General features: G+C 31.7%; 1 protein-coding gene and 1 long non-coding RNA gene across 4 annotated transcripts; both read left to right on the forward strand.

Annotated features, from left to right (window-relative positions):
- The first annotated feature begins 2,807 nt into the window (after positions 1–2,807).
- On the forward strand, positions 2,808–23,878 carry LOC139787055 (scavenger receptor class B member 1). 3 transcript variants are annotated; one of them, XR_011722516.1, is made up of 12 exons: positions 2,808–3,204; positions 7,445–7,530; positions 11,293–11,384; positions 12,078–12,238; positions 12,409–12,553; positions 14,381–14,581; positions 18,326–18,486; positions 19,482–19,768; positions 20,917–21,035; positions 21,774–21,899; positions 22,346–22,959; positions 23,350–23,878. XR_011722516.1 is itself a non-coding variant. In XM_071726144.1 (11 exons), exons 2-11 carry the CDS (start codon positions 7,497–7,499, stop codon positions 22,640–22,642), a joined length of 1,623 nt encoding a protein of 540 aa, XP_071582245.1. In that variant the 5' UTR covers positions 2,808–3,204; positions 7,445–7,496; the 3' UTR covers positions 22,643–23,878. The 3 variants fall into 3 exon arrangements, 2 of the variants coding, with proteins under 2 accessions (XP_071582245.1, XP_071582255.1); XM_071726144.1 differs by having other exon boundaries at positions 22,346–23,878; XM_071726154.1 differs by having other exon boundaries at positions 2,808–3,168; positions 22,346–23,878.
- On the forward strand, positions 14,588–16,711 carry LOC139787091 (uncharacterized). The gene is made up of 2 exons (XR_011722520.1): positions 14,588–16,526; positions 16,679–16,711. It is a non-coding gene; the product is annotated as an uncharacterized lncRNA (long non-coding RNA).
- Positions 23,879–23,888: the final 10 nt, after the last annotated feature.

Consider the following 23,888-nt stretch of genomic DNA (forward strand, 5'->3'; position numbering starts at 1 on the left):
TTATTTCAACACTTTAAACGTTGAATATCATTAAACTCCATTTTGTAATTCTCAAAAAGTTTTCTCAACATTTTGTTGCCGACAGAATTGTTTTCAAGAAAATTAATTATGACAGGATACGGCAAGAACTGTAGTCACAATTGTCATCATCACTTGAAAATTGAAGTAAACATCTTTCAAACACTGAAGAGATGTCATTCTTCGAAAGGAAGATTAATGAATCCGTCTTAGTACGCTCGTGTTTCTTTGGCTTCTCTTTTCTATTGTATCCATTTCACATAGACATAGCGAGATAAACCGTTTAGCATTTTATTTTTGTGAACAAATAAACATCTATTATTAACTTCTATATATTTTACAGATGAAGACGCAGTTAGTTTTCTATATTTTACAGTAAAGATTTGCTTTTAGAAGAGATTAGCGTAAGTTGAAAGCTAACAATCACTAAAGCCATGTGCGCGTGAAGACTTTAGAAGAAATGCAAATTGCAAATACAAAAAGGAAATTAATTCCATCCTCGTGTATTATAAAGAAGTACTGTTTTAAGCGGTACGTATTGAAACCAAACGATCAAACAATTTTATGTTACAAACTGAAAAAGTAGTTGACCGCTACTGCGTTTAGCGCGAGTAATGCACCCGCAATCAACCGTAACTCATTATAGAGCAACGGTTCTTGCGGTTGTGTAGCTGGTTGAACTAGTAATTTATCTTAACTCTTAATACACCGAAACGAACGCGGTGACTTACTTGCGGAATCATTCTTCACGCCATTCAAACGCTAATTATGCTTATAAATAATTTATACAATATGACAATGTCGCAATGTCCAGGTAGCCAAAAAGCCATGGGCGTTATCTTAGGGGAAAAAATGAGAAAATTAAATAAAAATGTGAGTGATCCCTCTGGATGAATAAGAAAGACATTTAACAATAAAAAAGTACACCAGGAGTACTAATTAATTAATTCACAATGTTTAAATGATGTATTGTTCACAACGTTCAAATTTTAAATTAAAAAATTAATTTTAATAATGAAATGTTAAATATTAAAATTTAAATATTAACGTTCGTTATAATTATATTTAAATGTAAACATGAGAAAAAGATTTGCCTCTTTTAAATTTTAAACGTATATAGCTTTATAAGACTTTATGGTCTAAATTAATCTCTAATATTACCTAAATAAATTACAGAAATTATGTATAGATAATTATAGGAAAATTGATACCTATATCTATAATATTTATTTGTATTTATCATAAAAGTGCAGAGAGATCTGCAGATTTTCGGTTCAGGATGGATAAGTATAAGAAATTTTATTACACTGTCCGTTTTGATATTTTCACTGTAATGTAAACTGTACTAAACACCGGTTGTTTCAACATAAGTACTATTGCAACATATGAGTGTACCACATTTCTGGTCGTAATCGAGTTCGATGATAATAATTAGTGAGACTATCTGTTTACTGTTTTGTTGGCTTGTATTCTGACTACATATTATTTCTTCTAATAAAAGTATAATGAATTGCTCTTTTTTACTTAGTGACTTTATAGAAAAAATCCTTAGCTGCTGCATAAAATGAATTCATGCAAATTTTCGCGCTTTGTTAAGAAGTCTGATACATTTTTAACCAAAAATTAAAATACGACCTCGATTTGTTTAGAAGAGGAAAATAAAATGCGAGGAGTAATTTTTTTATTACCGCCGATCATGAATAACAAATTAATAAGAAATTTGGAAGGGAGAAAAAGTGGAATTCTAGTGTGTCACTATCATCGCGCGATCGTGGAATGGCTTTAGAATTATTTTTGTAAATTGGCGAGAAATTGTTATTAAAAAATAACAATTTCTCGCCAATTTGAAATTAACTCTTCTTTAACAAAGTTATTTAAAAGCGTGAATAATTAATAAAATTTTATTTTTATTAATAAAACTACATTTTCCATGGTAAATATTGACGATTTAAAGATACTTTTTAATTGTAATTCCTTAATTTAATTGTAATGTAATTAGAAATTCCTCGGGCAACTTTTCGTTCAAATTCCGAGAAAATCCGGTTCGACAATCTTGAAAAGCAGATTGCAATGTAATAAACGCATCTTATTGTTAGATGAGAACTGCTTTATCTTTATGATTTTTGCAGCAGATCATTTCAGTCCTTGATAGAATAAAAAAATGTGCTTTTGTTGTTACGGATCTATGATGGCAAACTTGGTATAACAATAATGCAACAATAGGAAGCGTTAAATTATTTTATTATTTATTATATTTTGACGGTTACATTTTTTACACTACAGCTGATACTTTTCCTCATATATTTCAATGTTTTTTTATTTACTAGTAAAAAGAAAAAGAATGAGAAGTGCACTCGTTTACAGATTGGAATATGTGGGGTTTTTGACTGTTCTTTTAACAATATCATTTTAAATTTATCTGGACAGTTTTTATTATTTCTTTCTTCTATTGATTCTTTTGATTAAGAAAAGGATAGATAAAAATGCGAAATATTTGACCGAAGAAAAATGCAAAGAATAACATTACTTCAATTAATTATGATCGCTCGCAACTTGAAGAATCAAATGGAATGCATATGTATTCAAGATTTCTCACAAAAAAAAAGTAAATCTAATTTTCTAATCTAGTTTCTTATATGGAATAAAATTTGCTTAATTGTTGTTCGACGACGACAATTATATCACACAGCGATACAGACGATTACTACAGCCGGAGGCTGTACTGGACCGAAGAGGAGGGTCGTCTGGGTTACTCCCAAGAGAACGACGGTATAAAGGGGACCGCACGTAAGTCTCGTACGCACTAAACATACGATTGAGAAAGAGGGAGACTGTGAGTCGCTGAGGGAGCATAGAATATCGACGAAGTGCGGCGCGTTTTCCCGTTCTCCGAAATTTTTCGCTCGAATCTCAAAGTGACTTGGCGCGGCGACGTCTCGACGGTTGGGTGCGATTTCTCGTTTTGATTCTCGTCGCGCTTGTTCCTCAAGTTTTTTCTTTTTCTTTTTTTTTCGCGGACACACGGGAATAATTTTGTGAGAAGTGATCTTCGATTTCGACGCGCGCGAACGCGACGCGACGTCTCGTCGACGCGCAGACCGTCTGCCGGAGTCTCGCTCGGCTTGGCGCATCCCCTGCAGCGGACTACAGGTGCATCACTTTGTCGTCGTGTGGAAATATTACAAAGTATAATAGGCGTTGCATTAACCAGAAATTGATAATTTTAGATATTTATAATACATATTTTCTCTTCCTTTTTTTTATAATTAAAATTTAATTAAAAATAATGAAAATAAAAAAGTTATATTTATATTTATAGATTGTTTCGTGAGAGCGCAAAAAGATCTAAAGATCTCAAGTCGGCATATAAAAATTGCGTATTATTTTCGTAAAAAATAAGTTCAATGGCCAGTTTCTTTCCAACGACCGTGACCCTACTGACGTTGCTAGAGTTGAATATTTGCTATACGCGATAAAACGTTTCATTCGTTTTGGTATTATTGGATAAACACTAAACTTCGTCTCGAATGTTCTTATCAGTCCCACCAAATGATAGCATGTAGCAATTTCTAATTACATTGCCGAAATAACGTGTAATATATCTAAACGATTTTTGGGATAAGCTTATAGAATTATAAAATTGTCATATTAGTTATTTAGAGCAATCGTTATTATCATATTAAACAGATATATAAATACGCGTGTACTTTACCCGACTCCTTATCGCTTACCCGATTCATACTTTCATATTAGCAGGGGAGATCGCGGAGAATTATATAATTAGTAATGAATCTCGGCAACATAGATATTACCGCACTTACGGTGCGGCATGTATCTTTTTTTTTTATTCTTTGCGCTCTTTTTGTGCAAAAGCGCGAATCCAATCTACTTTCATCGAGATGAAAACGAGATAGATGGAGGTGTTACATTACTTATTTCGTTCCTCAAGTAAGCGCATAATCTTGTCTCACCACCTATGAATTACACGTATATCGTACTCTTCTAATCGCACGTGTATAATAATATTATGATGTTCTCGTCGCAGCATTGTCTTCAGATATAAATCGAATGTGCGGGATGCAATCGTTGGTTCTCGCATGTCTACTCAATATGAAAATAAGCTTAAGTAGCGGAAAGTATACGAAACTGTACATACGCTCGATGCCCTATGAGACTGGCCTATGAGATTGGCAATGTCACATAAATGATAAAAATTCGATAAAAATTCGGTATAACTTCTCTAATAATCTAGACAGCAGACAAAATACCAGACTCAAGGCGACTTTATGAAATGTAAATAAACGCGATAAAAGATTCCTTATAAGAGACATTTATTAAACGCTAATCATGCATTGAAATATTATGGAACTATTTATAAATTATTAGTTTAATCAGATTTATTCCAAAGTAAATGACAAAGAATTTGATATGATTAAATATTCTCATAATAACATGTAGTAAATTCTATTAATTACGATTTTAGATTATTTCTGGTATAATTTTTACATTTTTATAGACCTACAGGTGTAATTGATTATTTCAATACGTTTTCCATCATCGCATCAATTTTACTTGATTTTCTATGTCGCACCCTTCGTGATTTACGTTGTCAAGTTTGTTATATATATATAATATTTATAAGAGCATAAATGTGTAAGACACTCTCTCTGTATTATTACAAAAAAGAAAAAAAAGAAAACAAAGACATATTTCATTGAAAAATAAGACAGTTAAATTTATTCGTAATAAAACTACAGGTCATCACGAGATCATAGCATGATAACTGTGGTAATTAACTTCTTATGTATTATCATGTGGTATAATTTTATGATTTTCTTTAAAACAAGAATACCGAATGACCTGAACGAAAATAATCGTCTGTGGGTCACCATTGAATTATATTGCGTGGACCGTATAAAAGCACGCAATTATCATAATTCGTATTTATATCTTATATCTTTTCACATCTCTATTTAAGTGTTGAATGGCCGTCATAGTTGATAGAGTTTAAAATACAATTTACATATTATACAAATTAATTATGACATTGATCTTTATCTTTATAAATGTATTATGATTTCTTTTATTTTTTTATGAAGTGGTGATATCAGATTTCCCATTACAAATAAAATTACTCTTGCCATTAATTTTTAATTTTCGAATCGAATTTCATTATTTTTTCGACTATCTGCTCACGAAATAAGCGTAGCGTATAGCGAGAGACTTAGTTAACGTGAAGTAACAATACAATGCGATTTAACAAGCCTTTTTGAATGTAAAAGGGAAAGGGGATATTACTTTAATATGCTTGATTATCGAGTTACAAAAGCAGCAAGAATATCACTTCAACAGGCATTGATATTATTTATCACATTTAGTAATTTTGAACAATCCTATTCAGTTAAAATAAAATATTCAGTAAAGAGATTATTTTTGTACAATGCATTTCACTAATTGAAAACGTTAATAATGTTTATAAACATTTGCATATATAAATTTACTATGATACTTTTATATAGGTGTTTTTTAACAGTTAGGCGCGAGATTAATTGATGCGAAATAACTATATCAGTGAGAAATGATGAATCACTAAAATTCGCTTGACAGCAAACTGTTAGCTCGTGATCGAAATAATACAGAACGATTCGGAACGTTTCTATACACGTGCGACGAAATCTACTATTATGCTGTATTTGTTTGCCGAAAAATATATGAGAGATTTATGCGATTCGATCATCGTCATTTGACTCAAGTTTCTGCTCTTGACAATTAGTAATGCGTAATTAATAATTAATAATTAGTATTGTCAATCGATTGTCTAAGAAAAATAAGAAAAAAAGACTAATATAAGCGATAAAAGTTATATATAATGTAAATTTGATAGTTAATTTTTAAAGTTATATATAATATAAATTCAATAATATAAATTTAAGCTACAAAGAATAAATTTTTATCAAAAACTGAAGAAAAGATACGGAAAATTCCATTTTGTCATTCGGCGTATAATGCGAGGAAAGAATTTATTAACAAGATTATATTTATAAGTTTGATATTATAACAATTTAATAGCCGATACGCATGCGAGTATAAGACTCAATTGTTGATCGCGAACTTAAGCGTGAACAGATAACCGTAAATTAATGATTCCACTTTGTTTTCGAGCTACTATACATATAAAATGCGTGCATTATGAATGACGTTTATTCATGTCTTTATTTTATAGATGATAAGTTTTACAACTTATAATGAATGGCTGTCCGATACTACGAAGAAGGAAAATAACACATACTTCGTGGCAGCAATCCGATTAAGTGAATTGCGTTGTATCCGTTTTACAGTGATAATTATTTTTCTATCGAAAGTTTATTGTAAAGGCATATGGTCCGCTTTGTTTGAACTGATTATCGTGAATCCTCGTTCTAGGATATTGTATATCATTTTGGGTCAGCGTATTTTAAATTGAGAAATAAACTGTGTAATGATATATCTTCCGTTTACTCAGATGCATATATTTCGAAAATTATTTATTTCTAAAATTTAAAATACGCGCGGGTAGATATTGCTATTAAACGAAATAATTGTTACGGTAAATCAGGCGGTATTAGATAACTGCAAACACGTGTTTTATGCTGCAATAAGAAGCGGAAAAGCGCGGGTGTGAATTGAAATGACCGAGATGATATTGACATCGTTATTTCCATATCTTCGTGATTCGTTTTGTGACACGCGATAGTCTCACATGTTTGTCTCGTGAGTCAATACGCTAGACAAGGAAAATATCGGAGAAAAGCGTCCGTGTGGACTTTACTGAGAAGGAAATAGCTGTGACCGTCATGCAAATACGAGTAAGGTGCTAATAGCATCGGCAAACTCACGGTGAATGTCGCTTAAATTTACTTACACCGGCAAATAAACGGTACCGCGCAGTCATATTCGCGCGTGCAAGCGCGATAAGCTAAATTGGATCATTCAAAACTTGATTGAGAGCTATCTGTAAAATTAATTCATATGAATGAATAAATGACCAGAATGAATCACTAATAAATGATACAGTACCATATAATGATATGCGAAGGAAGAGTGAGAAGGAAGAGAATCCGTATTTACGATCAGTGTCTTTCTAATTCTTCTAATACTTAATTAAAAAAAATAAAATTGATGAAACTAAACAAATAAAACAAATCTGGTAGGCAAGAGAACGATTGGGAGATTAACGTATATCTCTCGTTTCTCTCTCACGATTACTTTTTAAGGTACTGGCCTTAATAAAGAAAAGAGTACAGAAAGATTTGATGATAGCGTTACACAAGTGCATATTCAATCAGTCTGACAGTCACCTTGCATGTAATTTATATATCATTAGCCTTGACTCATTAAGTATATTGCCGATTTACTTAATAACCGGATGGTTCTGTTTTCATTTCAGAAGTCAAGGTGACGGAGAAAAAACCTAAAGCGAGAAAAATTGGGTCACAGCCATGAAATCCACGATCGCTCTGCAGCAGTTTAAAAGTGAGTAATCTCTAATTTGCAATTCGTGAGGACGCACGAGCCCGATCACTTAACGACAACGACGATAATTAACGTTATTATATACTGTATAATTGGTATAAATTTTTACCAGTATGTGCATTTAAATAATATCTCAAGAAATTAGATTTAAGTACTGTTACTTGGCGATTACATTTAAATACTAAACTCGTTATACCGCTCTATGGAGATAGGACTATAGAAAAGATTTATTTTACGTAAATATATTAAATTCTTATTAGATTTCACTTTTATGTCATGTTGCTCGCGTAAATATGTGTTTGTTCTTCCGCATTGTTTTATAATTAACTCTGGCGAAATTAAGATCATGCGAATCTTCGCGATGAAATCATTGCTTTCTCGAAATCGACAAGTTCAAATGAGAACCTGATTGAGTGACCTTGATTGAGCTCTCTTTTTACTACAGATAACGCACAATTCAAGTCAAGGTAAGCTGCTATCAGGTGTTGTTTCAAGGTGTAATCTGTATTTAATAATTTATGTCAAAGACACTAGGAAAGTATAGCAAAAGACAAAAATTGTATGATGAAACGTTTGTTTAGAGGAGAAGTGAATAAAATGTATTACATATTTACGTTTCATTAAATACAACTGCTATTTGTAGCAACAATTATACACATGTATAATTTTTTTTTAAATTCTCGCAAATAACTTTTTCCCGGCAACGTCTCTTTCAAGGTTCATTCCGAGGTTATCGTTCTTGATATGTTTTATGACTCTGTGTCGTTCAATTTATCTCTCCCAATTACTCGATTAAATTTTCTTGTCATTAATTTCAAGCGGCATTATTATAAATAGCAATTTCTTTACGCACGTGCAGAATATATTTAACAATTGCTTCAAGAACAAAATGTTTTTTTTTTTAATTTAAAAAGTAATTTTTTTCTTAAGTTTTGAATTTTTCTATTCAGAACTTCAGGGAAAATTATCTAAACATCTCACAATTTATCTGTTTTATTTACCGAAGTAATGGTTAATTCTAGAAGATAAACGTAAAACGCCGGAAATTCGGTATGGATAGTATTTCAAAGTTCAAGAAGTGTGTAGACTATAGACTTGTAAACTAGACATGTTTTCAAATATGATTCTCGGAAAGATAAGAATGAGAGGATATTTGTGATTCGCTGATGTACTTGTACATACGACCCTGCGAATCGTTGACGACATTCGTTGCTTAATGGACGCGATATGACTTTGTAAGATCTTCCTGGTATTATAATTAACCATTGAACACATTTCGTTTAAGCATAACAATGAATTCAAATTTTTTCCAAGCAGTTGATCTAAATAAGAATGAAAGTAACGGTGCGATAAATACGTTACAACTGAGACCACAATGATATTTGCGGTGATTCCAAAAATCACTAGCCACGTAAACCATTTTAGAATTTATAAAAGCATTTATAAAGAAATTATTAATTTCATTATTGAGAGTCTCTAGTTATTTATTTATTTATTGTAAATTAAGAAGACTATACTTTAGTATTATAGCGCGATATACAGGGTGTTCAATTTAATCTTTCCACGCAATTATCTGTCGAACTATTTGTTTTTCGAAAAAAATATTTCAAATAAAACTTATTCTGTTTCGAGGAGGATATCTTATTACAGACACAGGTCTTATCTAAGTGGAGATGCCTCCTTGAAGATTTCAAGGTGATCTTTGTTTTTTTAAATGGAAACCCCTATTTTTTTATTGTACCATCTTTTTCTACTAACTAATTTGAACAACTTTGGTCTAAAACATTTTTTTATTTGCCTAATACTTTTTGAGATATTTAAGGAAATTTCGGTAAATTTTTCAATATTTAACTTACAATATCTCGATAATTGTTTGTTGGAGGGAAAATTGGTACAAGACTTTTTGACTTAATTTGGCCTTAGAAATATGCTGTTGCAATAGTACCCCAACCTTTATAAACACTTATGTATGTTGTTACATAATTTACACAATAATGTTCTATTTTCGGGCACTATTGTGACAGCATATTCCTAAGATCAAATCAAGTCAAAAAGTTCTGTACCACTCCCTCGAAACGGAGTAAGTTTTATTTGAAATATTTTTTCGAAAAACAAATAGTTCGGGAGATAACTGCGTGAAATGATTAAAATACCCTGTATACCGCACCATAACACTAATGACTAAAATATAGTCTTCTTAATTTACAATAAATGAATAAATAACTAGGGACTCTCAATAATAAAATTAACAAGTGAAAAGACTTGTTAAATAGATATCACACACATCCATCTCTCCGGGCTATAATTTTAAAAACAAAACTAAGAAGCAACAAGTAAAAAAAAAAGTGAGCTGTGAGAGTGGCACGCGATTGACAGTACGTGTATAATTATATCGATGTATGACTTACGCACTGTCAACCTGTCCGTGAGCTCTCAAAGCTCACCTTTTTTAAACTTATTTTTTTAGTCCAGAAAGATGAACGATATCTATTTAACAAGTCCTCATATTTCACTGTCTTGTTTTTTCCTCGATATGCACGAACGGTTCCGGGAATTTACTTCCAGGGGATTTCTTGAACGGTCTAGGACATTGAACGCTATTGACAAATCGCCGGTCTTAAAGTAACGAAAGGATCTCGCGTGTGGTCAATGAGTCGTGCGGTACACGTTATACGCGCACAACGACACGCACGTGCGGAATGACGGTATCGCGAGCCGAATTCCGCTCGAATAATCCGCCTTCACGCGCGAGATTGGGCGAAGTCGAAGGTGAATGGTAGGCAAATATGTGTTGAACGGCATCGGTTTTTGACACGTTACTAGAAGCGCGAAGTGGTAAACAGAGATTTGTCGGAGAGATGTATTTCTTCGTTCAATATTTTTTCATGACTCATCTAGCATTCGTCGGTTTGTATGTAAAAAACCAGTTGTACACGATAATGGAGGCGTTTTAAGTGTTTACTTCACGCTAAGTTATTTGATCGAGGAGCTCACAGTCCACGTTTGGGAATGAATAATCGCTGAATGGTTGACGCGAAAGGAAAAGTATCGTCAAAAAGCCATTACATTTCAGATATTTTTTTTACTCGCCTTACGTTTAATTTATCAGTATAAAAAATTATCACGACTTACGGTTCACTAATATAATTCACTTGCACAATTGAAATGACCAATATTCATATCGGTGTAAATTACACATTATTGATATACATTAACACGCGACGTTACGTTATTGTTTTGCACAGCAGCAAAGTAACTATTGTAAATGCACATTATCATTTCACTGTCATGAATTAATAGATGTGATAAGGCGCGTTTGAAACCTCATATTCCCGTTGATCGATTTTCTAAAAGAGCAGAACCGATTCTAAATAATTCATGATCTACATAATTGCAGATTTTGCTGATGTTTATATTAGATATATAACAACGAAGATGAAAAATGTAAAAGTTTTTTAACAGAACGAGATAGTAGAACGAGATAATAGAACGGATTTTAATTATTTATGCGCATTTGCAAGAACGATATATAATTAGCTGTATAAATGCATGACAGTTATTGTGATATCTTATCGTATCTCATGCAATCGAAATATTGTATATTAGGAGAAAAAAGCTTTTATATATTACCTCTCGGAAATCGATTACACGCAAAAGTTAGTCAGACATTCTTCGTAATGCGTAAAATAATGTGCGTGTATAGCATAAAAATGTAATAAATTACAATCATTCGTTAAGAAATAAAATCTCTTCTTTTTATAGAATGCATCATCTTATTTATGATAGGCATCGGATGTAGCTCCATGACGTATATGATTTACATCATCGATCCCACGTCCATGATATTGGAATATGTAAGTATTTACACACAAAAAAAGAATATTCTTGCTTGAAGAAAACTTGCTTGAATGACGTCATTATATAGTTCAACTAACAAGAAAAAAATGTTGAAATAAAAAGTTGAAATTCTTATAAGAAGATATAGATTGTTTCGTATATAAGATCACTATAATCTTCTTATTAAGAATTTCAAATTTTTATTTCAACTATTTATTTTTTTCTTAGTTGAACTATATAATGACTTCAACCGAATTTCTTTCGTTTAACGCGATATAATCTCATTTCAAGATTTCCACGTTGAAAGATATTTTCAAATCAAGAATGTTCTTTTTCTCTATGTATAAATAATGAAAAATGCAGAAACCAATTTAAAAAAGCAAATAAAGAAATAAAAAATTTACAGAAAAGGATTTCAATTAGAGAAATATATTTAAAATGTTCCATTTTGTTAGTTTGAATAAAATATTCATTCTTTAGACTGAAATGACAATGTCAATTATTTTAGAGAACGTAAGCAGTTTTTATGGTACTAAATTATTCTCTATTAATTTTGAATAATAAGTCAGTTAATCATTATAAAAGCCTTCTGGTAAAACGATTATTAATTTTTCCCATTTTACAAATTGAAAAGTTCCAGGTGATATATATTCCGATACAATGTATATTGAATAAAATATATTGATGAAAACAATATATTATTTTTACAGAATTTACAATTGAAGCCGCACTCATTGCTTTTCTCAATATGGAAGCAACCACCTCTTAATATTTATTTAAACGTGTATGTATTTAACATTACCAATCCAGTAGAATTTCTAAGTGGCAAAGAGAAGCTCAAATTTGAAGAAATTGGGCCATATGTATATCAGTAAGCATGTTTCATATTTTCTTACTATTATTATTATAAGATATCATGCGGGCGTATTGCGAATAAAATGTTATATATATATGTACTATTACCTAATTGTAAGTGCTTTATACGTAAATAATTCTTCTAGAACAACAAGCGTATATTGCAAATATTCTATGCATTTTCAGGGAATTTCTTGTAAACGATAACATTACGTATAATGATAACGGCACAATGACTTACATTCCCAGAAGAACGGTAGTTTATGTTCCCGAACTGTCGACCAGAGATCCTATGAAAGATATAGTCCACGTCCCGAATGTACCTTTCTTGGTAAGTAAATTAATTGTTAATTATTATCAATCGATATAATAAATCGATGCAATAAATTCTTATTAATTTATTACATTGATACTAGAGATTAATTCGATAATAAAACTTCCCAATAAATTGCGACAGTCGAAATTTGTGAAACACTTGTGAAAATTTTTGAGTTATTGCCAGTAGTGTAGCTTAATTATCACATAGCAATAATGAAGAAAAGCATAAGAGCTCACTAAAAAATAATTTGCTCATCTTTCATTCAGTATTGAGAAGAATAATAGAAAACACATTAATTATTTTAACTGTGATATCATTAAAATATTAATCTCTAACATTATTTATTTTAAAGCGGAATAAACAATTATTTCTTACATTATTTATTTTAAAGAATTGTAAAGCTCAAATTTAACGTTACGATATATTTTTAATCATTTGGAGCGAACTTGGTTTTGTATTAACATATTTTTTAGACTAAAAGGAAAAGGAAAAAATGTTCCTATAATTTTCTCGTTTCAGAATAACATCTTTAATTATATGATTTAAATTCTATTTAGATTGAGATATGCCTTTGATTTAATTGTGACTGCACAATTCCTTCTGTCCGTCTGCGAAATAATGAGTAGTTAAGTAGTTAGCGCTGCCAGTGTTTCTTCGCTGACAGATTTTATGCATTGCTCGATTGTCGGATAAATCTATTCTAGCAATAATATTCTTAGAATGCAATTTACAATTTCGATATTGTATTACGCATTTTCCCAGAGCAACTAGACATGCCAACATGAACTAATGATTAATTATTACTAATAATTTATTAATTAGTAATTTAACTTTGTAATTCTTGTTGTTTACAATTTTTATATGCATTAATTGGAAGCCTACGCACAAAGCTTATATAAAGCTTATAATGTTTGCTACGTTACTTTTTATCATTGAATATTCCTCATTTGAAACGATCACCTTGACTGTCCTATTTTTAAAGCATTTTTTGTTAACACGAGTTTGTTTATTTATATATGAATAAAATTAAAGTATATATTTGTGGTAAAAAAAATAATAACGAAAGCAAAATTATCTATTTTAAAGCAAGGCATGCAGAAAAAGCATGTCCTTTTGTTTAAATTTTTGTTTTTGTCGAAAAAATCCAATCCATATAATTGTTATTAATATTTGTATTCTTAACGATTTCAGAATATTGACATTTTTATGTAATATTTTAACTTGCGTTATTAATATATACGGCGGTCTCGCGTTGCGCGTGTACTTGGCACGAGACACTACCGTGTCTCTTGAAATAATAATTTTATTTGTAGTTAAATCGATAACGTAAACGCTTTAATCGATAGTAAAGTCAAATGTCTGTACTCAATCTTCGCAAACAAGATTGATAATATCCATTTTGTTTTTTTCAGACACACATAATCAATTTCTATCTAGACGCAGTTCTTGGCATTACTTTATGACCTTATGTTAATAGATTATTCATTGAATCTGTTAAACAATTTTTATTAGAAAAACAACTCATGCATAATTCTATATTTTATCTATGTTAATTCCAATTATTGTCGATATTCTTCTTATCATTATTTCTAAGACTTACTTTGTTACAAATGACACGAAAAGAATGTGATCTAAACGTAAAGCAAGAAGTTGTTCTGTTACTTCGTTAGCGCAGTGATTCATAAGATAAAATGCAATTCTGAGCCTTCAAGCTTCATATATTGTTTTTATTGAAAGAAATACATTTACTCTGAATTTTGTGATTAATTTAATTTAATATTTAGGATTACTTCGAATAATTTTGTAAGATATTTACGCAAAAAATACTCTGATACGCAGGGCGCCACATCCGCTTTGAGTAATGCCGGATTTATGGTGAACTATCCCTTTGTACAACTGGCTAATATAATGAATGTGAAATCGATCCTCAATATTTCGGTGTACGATTATCTATGGGGTTACGAGGATTCAATGGTAAAATTGGCCAGTGGAATCGTGCCGAATTTTATCAACTTCCAAAAATTCGGTCTCTTGGATAGGGTGAGTAAATATTACATCTCTTATATCTCGAGGAATCATGCACTGAAATGCATAGATAATATTATTAAAAAATGATTTCACATTATTTAAAAACACATTTATCAGATTAATCGCCAATTGCTTAATGATCCAGCTTAATCTTGTGCCGTAAATTAGATAATTTAACATAGATATATATTTGTACCTATGACGCAAAATCAGACTTATTGCAAAGTACGTTGCAATAGGGAAAAAAGAGATAAAATATTCATCACTAACGAGATAGGTATGTTCGCGAACAAAAGCATTATCTTCAATTTTCTCTTTGTTATCTTATTATGTGTGTGTGTATGTGTGTATGAATGAGATAATAAGATTTGTAGGAACATTTAATACATTTGATATATTCTATATGAAACTAGAGATAATTTTTTTCTTCGCCAGTAATAATTAACACAGGAGACGGTTTAATTCGACCCAAGAAGCCATTTCGACCCAACTAGCCATTTATTAATATAATACTTAAACACACAACGACCATAGTTTGTGGTCCTTATCAAGTGTAAACTAAGTCATAAATTTAAAATGTGGCTATTCCACGAAACATCTTAATTAGAAAAACTGATAATAAAAAGAAAGTAATTTAAATTACGCAACATGTAATTTAAATAATTTTCGTTTTACTATCAGTTTTATTAAGATGTTTGTTAAGATGTTTTATTAAGATGTTTCGTAGAATAGCCACGTTTTAAATTTATGATATATTTAGTTTACACTCGATAAAGACCGCAAACCATAGTCGAAACGTAGTATGTTTGAGTATTATATTAATAAATAGCAAGTCGGGTTGAATTAAACCGTCTCCTGTATTCTGTATGACATAAATAAATTGTAGGAAATTATTACTTACTCATTTATAACATCAAGCAATGACTCTTCAATACTTTTTTTATATCTACCGAATCTATTCAAATTTATTTGCAGCAATATGTATAAAGTTGACTTTTGCCATATTATTAAATCTCTTTGGTCATCAATTATCCGTATTTCCCAAGCGTTAGGAAGTCTAGAAATCCAGAAGGAGAATGCGCTTCGGCGTGTATTTATCCGGCGGCGATAAAAAAAAACCGCTTTACAGTTTATCATTTAACCAGTTTGGAGTGCATTGGTCAATCGATGAATTTATTGCGGCCTAGTTCTTATCGATAGAATTTAATCATTAGGCATATAAAAACGTGGCGCACTTTGGCGGAACCGGACGCAGAAGTTATAGCTTCGCCGGTGTGCTTTGCTTTCATCGAGCTCGATCGTGCGGCTGACGAAGCGGCTGAAAAACGTAATACCGCTGAAATTGACCGAAGGTGTCAGCGGCGCAGGGTGAAATCCAAGGGAAAGGGGAAGGGGTGTTAGGGGAAGGTTTTTAATAAGTCATACAAACGCCTGTGCTCATTCGTAATTACTAAATTGTGGACAAACTGGTTAAAATCCACATGCATTTCTGTCGGACATGCAACGCGCGATCTTGTGCAAAACGTGTCAGCAACCATTCGTCATTATATCTGACCTTTGAATGGAAAAATACGTCTACTTACAACATTATTACAACGATTTATTTCGTCGCATGTCGCATAGGATGATAATGTTGAATAATAAAAACGTTCAATGAAGAATTTCAATCGTCGGCGATTGCGTCATTGGTCGGTTCGGATTAAAGATCATCCTACAATCGCGCTGCGTATTGTCGAAGATTGGAAGAGAACACTCAGGTTTTGGCACAAAAAGAATTAAACCGGTTTCTCAGTGCACAACTTGACCTTCGCGTCAATAACGTCACCGTGATATTTCAGAGCCATTTTCTGTTTTCCAGTGCCTGAAGAAATTCTGGGTGGAATTATATATCCGAAAGCGACCGAAATTTTGCTCGTAGCAAGAAAATAAATTTCCACATATTCTGCCTGAAATTCACGTACGCAAATTCACTCAAGCGCACGCATTTTCTATGCACGATTAACTATTAGTAATACTGACTATCTAATTCTCTCTCTTTCTCTCTCTCTCTCTCCCTCCCCTCCTCCCTTCCTCTCTTTTTTTTCTTTTTTTTGTGTAAATATATGTTAGGTCGCACATGCAGGATGATCGTTTTTATATAAATTAGCGAGTTATTTCAAAACAGGCAGAAAATATTTTAATTAAATAATTGCAATCATATTTCATATAATTATATTTAAATAATTTCAATCTCTGCCTATTTTCATCACTCTAATTTTCTTAACATTACCCAAATTTAGCAATTCTATAATATATCTTTCCATTTATCGCTTCCTTTCTTAGCATATATTATTAACATATATTATGCCGATTATAGTAAAGATATATATAAGAATATATAAGAAATATATAAAGAATATATAGGAATTATAGTAAAGAGGTTTTGAATTTTGTCTCCTTATTCCTATCACGTTTCGCTTGTAGATTACGTGTAACAGATAGTATTATTTGATAATCTATGGCACCCCGATCGCGATTATGCGCCGGCAGTATACGCGCGAAAGTAAAATGGAACAGTGTCGCGGACCCGTGTGTCTTGAATTGCCGTCGCTTTTCGCAATTACTTACGAGCCGCTGATCCTTTCACTATTTACACACGCTCGTTTCAGGGTTCACGAGGTTAGTGTTAACGACTTTAAGCACTGTATGGTCCCAAGGGATACGCATGATTTCCGCACGTATCTTTTTCCTCATCGCATTAATAATTCAAATTGCGCGTTCAACATTTAACAAGATTGTTGCTTATTTGGGAGTGCGTAAAAAAATCGGAAATCAAATCACGTATGTGTGTGTGATATTTAAAACAGAATTTATATCGGAGAATTTGAGCAACATGTTATGCAAATTTTTAATTGATTGCACTTTGCAAAACACATATATATCATAATAATATTAATAACAACACATTAAAAAATAATAAAAATTTTTTATAAAATCTTGCTTTGTGCTCTGATAAATAAATAATCGTAAATTTAGTATAACGATAAATCGTTTTAGCATTTTGAAATTTTATTCACTGGCTATTCTCATGCGTGTGTCAAACCCTCCACTGCTGTATTTCAATATTTTAGCGAATCTCATTTATGCGTGTGTTTCATTGTTTTATATTTTATCAGCTTTGGAATAAATCTTGCAAATTTATTAGTTTAATGTGACGGAAAATTATTATATTTTACAATCGTAAAACCGACAAATTATTCTGATAAATTATTCTTAATCCATATATTAATTATTCTTAATGCATATATTAATGTACAACTAGATAATTGATTCATCAATTATGCTGGCAGCAAAAGAAGAAAGAAAAAAGCAAAAGCGATAAAAAATGTGAATTATTTACTAATTTCTTAAAAGTTATGTCGTTATCATAATTGCGCAATCTACTGCGCTACTGGATTCCATAAGTTTAATCTACAAAACCTTAATGACCTGTCAGTTCCGAAAAAATTAATGTATATTTTATCTTTAGTTTTAGTATACTGATTATGGAAATGCGCGTGTATAAACATTTCGCAAATATTTAGATTTACTTAGACATCGTAATGTTAGTTATATGCAGAATTAAATAAACAACTTTTTAAGCAATAATTGAACAGATAGGTAGACCGTGTCATTTATGAAGGGAATAATGTGTTTGAAAAGCTTTCAATAATTAAAAAAAAACTGAAACAAATTTTAGTATAAATTTACTGAAACTTATATCTGTATTATTGATAGATGTACGACGAGGGTGAGAACACCGTGACGATGTTTATTGAAAAGAATGCTGACATGATGGAAGAGAAAGGGCGATATCTCAGCATCGATTTGTACAACGGCAGCCCCGGACTGTCGCAATGGGGATACGTCGAAACGGAAGGCAACGAGACGCGAAAAGAGTAAGTGGTTTTGATGTTCGTACTGACAGACGACGAAAACAAACGACTGGCTTTATTGAAACGTTTCGTCGTATTCGAGTATAAAATTATCCGTCATTCTTTACTATAATTGGCAGTTCCTGAGTTATACACGACGAAGATAGAGTACGAAGCAACGTTGTTGTTTTTTTTTTTTTTTTTTATTCTGTCGAAAGATGCTAAGTGACATTTTAAGAGTATCATAAAAATCTACGGATGCTTTTGTTAAAGATCAAACAAACGTGGTAAATTAAAACACCTTTGAGAGCGTAAACTACTGACGCAAACGCAAATAACACCGCGGAAGCTAAATATATATTGTTCCGAGAAGTGTTAGAAAAATGCCGGCGCATTCCGATGAAATACTCTACCGCGTATTTTCGCGATGTCGCAATTCTTTCCTGGATGATTTCTCAATATTCTTCAATTCGTCAAAATGACAAATTTATTTCTAGTTCTTTTACAAACAAATCTCAGCAATGTGAACGATGACGTTAGTGTCGTTAGTTTAATTCCGATACATAAATAATGTTATATGTTTTACATTTAAAAAAATGATCGGGAAAAAGTTTTTTTACAACTTGTCTCGATATATAGAAAAAATTACCTATTTATAAAGTTACAAAGAAGATATAACGATTAGATGTTTAATCTCACAATCAGTGTATATATATTAGTTATATTACGATCGATTTTGTAAAGATTGAAGGGATTGTATAAAGAATTAAGTGATTTAAAAAAAATAGAGAATAGATAAGATTTCCGATTAAATATATTTTATTTTATATGTTTGAATCATGTTAATCTCTGTATTAAGATTTATATATTGATCAATCGGTATCGGGATTAAAATATATGAAATAAAACTGTTATTTAATGTTCCTGTTATTTCTATAAAATTCAAACTGTTATTTAATGTTTATATTATTTTTATGAATTTAATAGAAACCTAAATAATATATTTTTTTTCCTTTTAGGAATACAATTTGTAATAGGCTTCGAGGCGCCACGGAAGGTATCGTGTACCCATCGCACATGGACAAGCGTGCCACTTTTAGAGTCTTCAGAAAAGCGTTTTGTCGTCCGCTACCGATTAAATTTAGAAAAGAAGTTTGGGCGGATAACGGCCTACCAGGATATCTCTATACCCTCAGGGACGATTTCGCTGATCCGCCCGATCAGAACCCAGATAACGAATGCTATTGCCGTAAAATGAAGACGTGTCTGAAGAAAGGATTGTCTGACGTAACACCGTGCTACTACAGTACGTAGACTGTCAAGCTAAGCCAAAGATAGCAAATTTGAAATGCTTTACGCATCCTTACGAGATTCTTTTCTTTCTTTTCCTCCAGTATTTCTCTTCTAAATCATAATTTCATCAAACTGCGTTTAAATAACGTGTAATATAGATTACACACTGTTCAACAAAAAAAAAGCACGAGAACGAGAATAATCGTTTCTCATAGCTCTTTGGACGCTGAATACGATCCCGTTTGTCAAATTGTTCTATCACGTCACAATTTTGAGAAATTTGCGGTTAAAGTTACAAAAAGGACTATTTTAGTATATTTTGGCATATTACGACTATGATATATGACGTGTTGGAGAAGTTTTATTGCAATCAAAATTAACTATATTATTAGGCCTTTCAGCCTTTAAAAGGAATTTATTGTGTCGATTAAAAAGATATTGATGATTAAAGTTTATTGCATCAAAGTTGCGACCATTAAGGATCTATAAGATATTCTTTAATTATGTTATTTAAACTTAAGAATTTTTCAGGTCTCTGAACACCAATCTCTGATGTCAAAGTTGATAAATTTAAAATGACGGAGCCGATATGGCGGATATTAAAATTAAAAATGGTCGAATTTTTACTTTTCATATTGGCTCCGTCATTACGAATTTATGAACTTTGACATCAGATTAATATTCGGCGACCTGACAAACTCTTAAGAGTTTGAACAACATAATTAAGAAATATTTCGTAGGTCCAATTAATGGTCTATGTAAGTCGCAACTTTGACGCAATAGGCTCTACGTTAATGATTTAATATCTTTTTAACCATAATCGACACAATAAATTCCTCTTGACGTTTCTGTAAGGACATCTGTTAGACGTAGTGTAATTCATACTGATAAGATACGAATTATATATCTTTTTACTATGATAAAGCATCGCTTATGAAGTTGTAACTCTAATCGTCGTTTCGCTATGTACAATTCCATTGCGTAATTGCTATAACTCGCTTAGCGAGTCGTGGCCTTACATATACTGCAGGTCATTTGCCTTGAGTCAACGGTAAATTATTATAGCTTTGTCGCTCAATGTCAATAGCTGTGAAGATACGCGCGATCCCTCGAAAAGAACGCATTGCCAAGCTTAATAAATAATTCATTTCCCTGGTTTAGATATCCCGGTGGCGGTATCGCTCCCACATTTCCTCGGTGCCGACCCGAGTTTGCTGGAAAATATCGAGGGTCTTAAGCCTGATCCTGAGAAGCATGGGTCTTACGCAATTCTGCAGCAAGTAAATAATATTAAAAATTCAAAGTAGTTGCAAAACGTTTGAGAGCATAATTTTGCATTAATTTTTAAAGATGTATCGCGAAAATCATTCTTTTCAAGAAAAACGTTGCTGGAGAAAAATTCGCACGAATTTATTGACCAGCGGCAAATATTGAAGATCATATATATATATATAGTTGCAGTAGATAAACTTACATGTAGTACTCACCAATAACTTACATTTTCTGCTACTTACATTCTTGTATAATTGGGATTAGATAAGTCTTACGTATGGATTATTCAATCGCCACAGAATTTCTCCGAATTGCGTATGAAGAACACGTTTGAAAGTGGTCCATTATCCATTGCCATTTCGATCTTATCTAACGTCTATGTAATGATGACATGAAAACGCAACCGTCGATATATATCGAGAATTTCTCTAAGAAACTTGGATTTTGTAATTAATCTACGCTAATATATTTCAAATTTTACATAGTATTGAAAGCTTTTTCACAAAATAAAGTATAGCGTGATCAATAAGGTTTTCAGAGTAAATTATAGCGAAAAGTATTTTTAAAAGTAAAAAAAAATTTAAATTATTATCCAAAATACGATTAAATCATTATTTTCTTGAAATGAAATAAAATCACTCGTGAGCAAAAAGTAAGAAATTCTGACGTTCTCCGATTTTCTAACGTTTGTTTAGGTACATAAACTTGAGCGCGAGCTAATCGAACTTATTTTCGCATTTTTTCAGACGATCGGTGTGCCCATATCCTTTCGCTCTAGGGTGCAGACAAATCTGATAATGCAACGCTCACGCTACAATTCGAAACTTGCGGTATTCGATGACCTCGCGGTACCCTTATTTTGGAGCGATTTGGTGAGTAATCAGCAGCTCTGCAACTAGCGTACAAAGATCTCCTTGTGTGAAAGCTATGATATATATATATCTCTCTCTCCACTTTCTCCAATCTGTTTCTTTTATTGTACCTATAACTAGCCGCGACTTGCGGTGCAACGTTATCATCGATGTTTTCACGAAAAAAATATTACTCAACTTCAAATACGCGGATTAATAATGCGGAATAACTATGAAGTTATTAGTAATATCCAAATGTAAATTTTTTTTCTAGTTGCACTTGATAGTCTTGTTTTATTCTATGATATATTAAATGGAATTTCTCTATCTCGATTCGTTAAAAAATTTTTTTTTCTTTAACTGCATAAGATTTATATAAAGTTCTGCATTTTTTAAATACACGTTTTAAACATTTTTCTCATGCTCATAATTGACAGCTTCTGATAACAGAAATCTCTTCTTTGCAGTACATTCTGTCGCTGCCGACCTATCTGACGATTTTATTGAAGTTAATACTTCGAATATTACCGATCGCACAGACGGTGTTGATGTATGTGCTCGGTATTATCGGGGTGACGACGTCGGTGTTATCGTTGATATCCATTGTATGGATACTCAATCACCAACAGCAACAGGAGCAGGAAATGGACAGGAGTAATCCCGATTTGAGGATACCCTTATGTAACGGCCAATATACCTCCATCAATATTTTACCGACGATCAAGAGAATCACGTCGAAGACAGATTGTTTGATAGACAATTAGATGCCGTAGTGAATGTTCGCGCATCAGTGTGGAAGTACGGAAGAGATGCGATCTTTTTTATGAACACTTACATGTATCACCGGTGCGCGGTCCGCAGCAGCAATCTTGAAACGAAGCGAATCGATGGAATCACCTTAATTCTCCTTAGGATGATTTTTTTACCCGCAACATCACACAATGGCGGAACACTGCACGAGATCATCATTATAGCGCGAAGGAAATTTAGGCAATGCACGATAAAATGTAACATATAAACGGATGATATGTTGAGCATATTTACGATATATATTATATATCTCGATGCAAGTATTTAAACTGTAAGTTTCAAACACGGAAAAGATTTAGATAAGATTTCGGATGTTTTTATCGTGTATATCTTTGGTTAATTATTTTAATATACTCAGCTAAAGAATTGTTCAAATGATAAATGCATCTATGTATGTTAATTGTGAAATTAAAGTGAGAAATATAAGTTGTAATTATGGCATAATAGCATTGTAAATAATGGTATGTATAGAAATATTAAATTAATACAATTTTTTAATTTTTATGACTTAGTATGTACCCTTCAGTTAACATATTTAATTTATCGTCACGTGAAATGTTTCATATTACTAAGATATATTATTATTTTTAGTATAGAACGACAGTTGTGCAAATTATAAACGTAACAAGAAATTGACTAATTGTTTTATAATTAATTTCAGATACTGGATTAAACAAGAAAAAAACTTTACGAAAAAGCAGAGAATTGATTGTTGTCTTTAATCTTGTAGGACATATGAGATCATGAATAAATTTAATTTTGATTTATTCAGATGAGAAAATATATTCCTTTTCTGTAGTCTGTTTGATATGAAATTGATAAATAAGTAATCGATGATAACAAAATAATATAGTACAGGTTTGAATGTGTGGGTATGTGGTTTTAGTTTCTTATATATTTCTGCTAAGTCTGTGAACCGCTAAAAAAAGAATGTTATTGCGTAATCTTTTTATACTTTAATGCTAAGCTTATTTATTCGTACTGTTTTTTGGATATATAAAATATTGTATTAACGTACACTTTTACAATAAGCGATAAAATATTATAAAGTTAGTCGAGAAAAGTAAAGAATGATAAAAATATTTTACTTTTTGTACCAAATATGTGGCAATTTATACGTTGTTAGTAGTCCATTATTATAAGTCCATTTATTTGAATGTTCTAAGTGAATAAAAATATAATGAGATGAGTGTGTAGTGT

Source organism: Temnothorax nylanderi, unplaced genomic scaffold (genome assembly GCF_030848795.1).
Source record: "Temnothorax nylanderi isolate EJ_2023f unplaced genomic scaffold, tnyl_v1.0 TNYL_tig0009_pilon, whole genome shotgun sequence".
Classification (NCBI taxonomy): domain Eukaryota; kingdom Metazoa; phylum Arthropoda; class Insecta; order Hymenoptera; family Formicidae; genus Temnothorax; species Temnothorax nylanderi.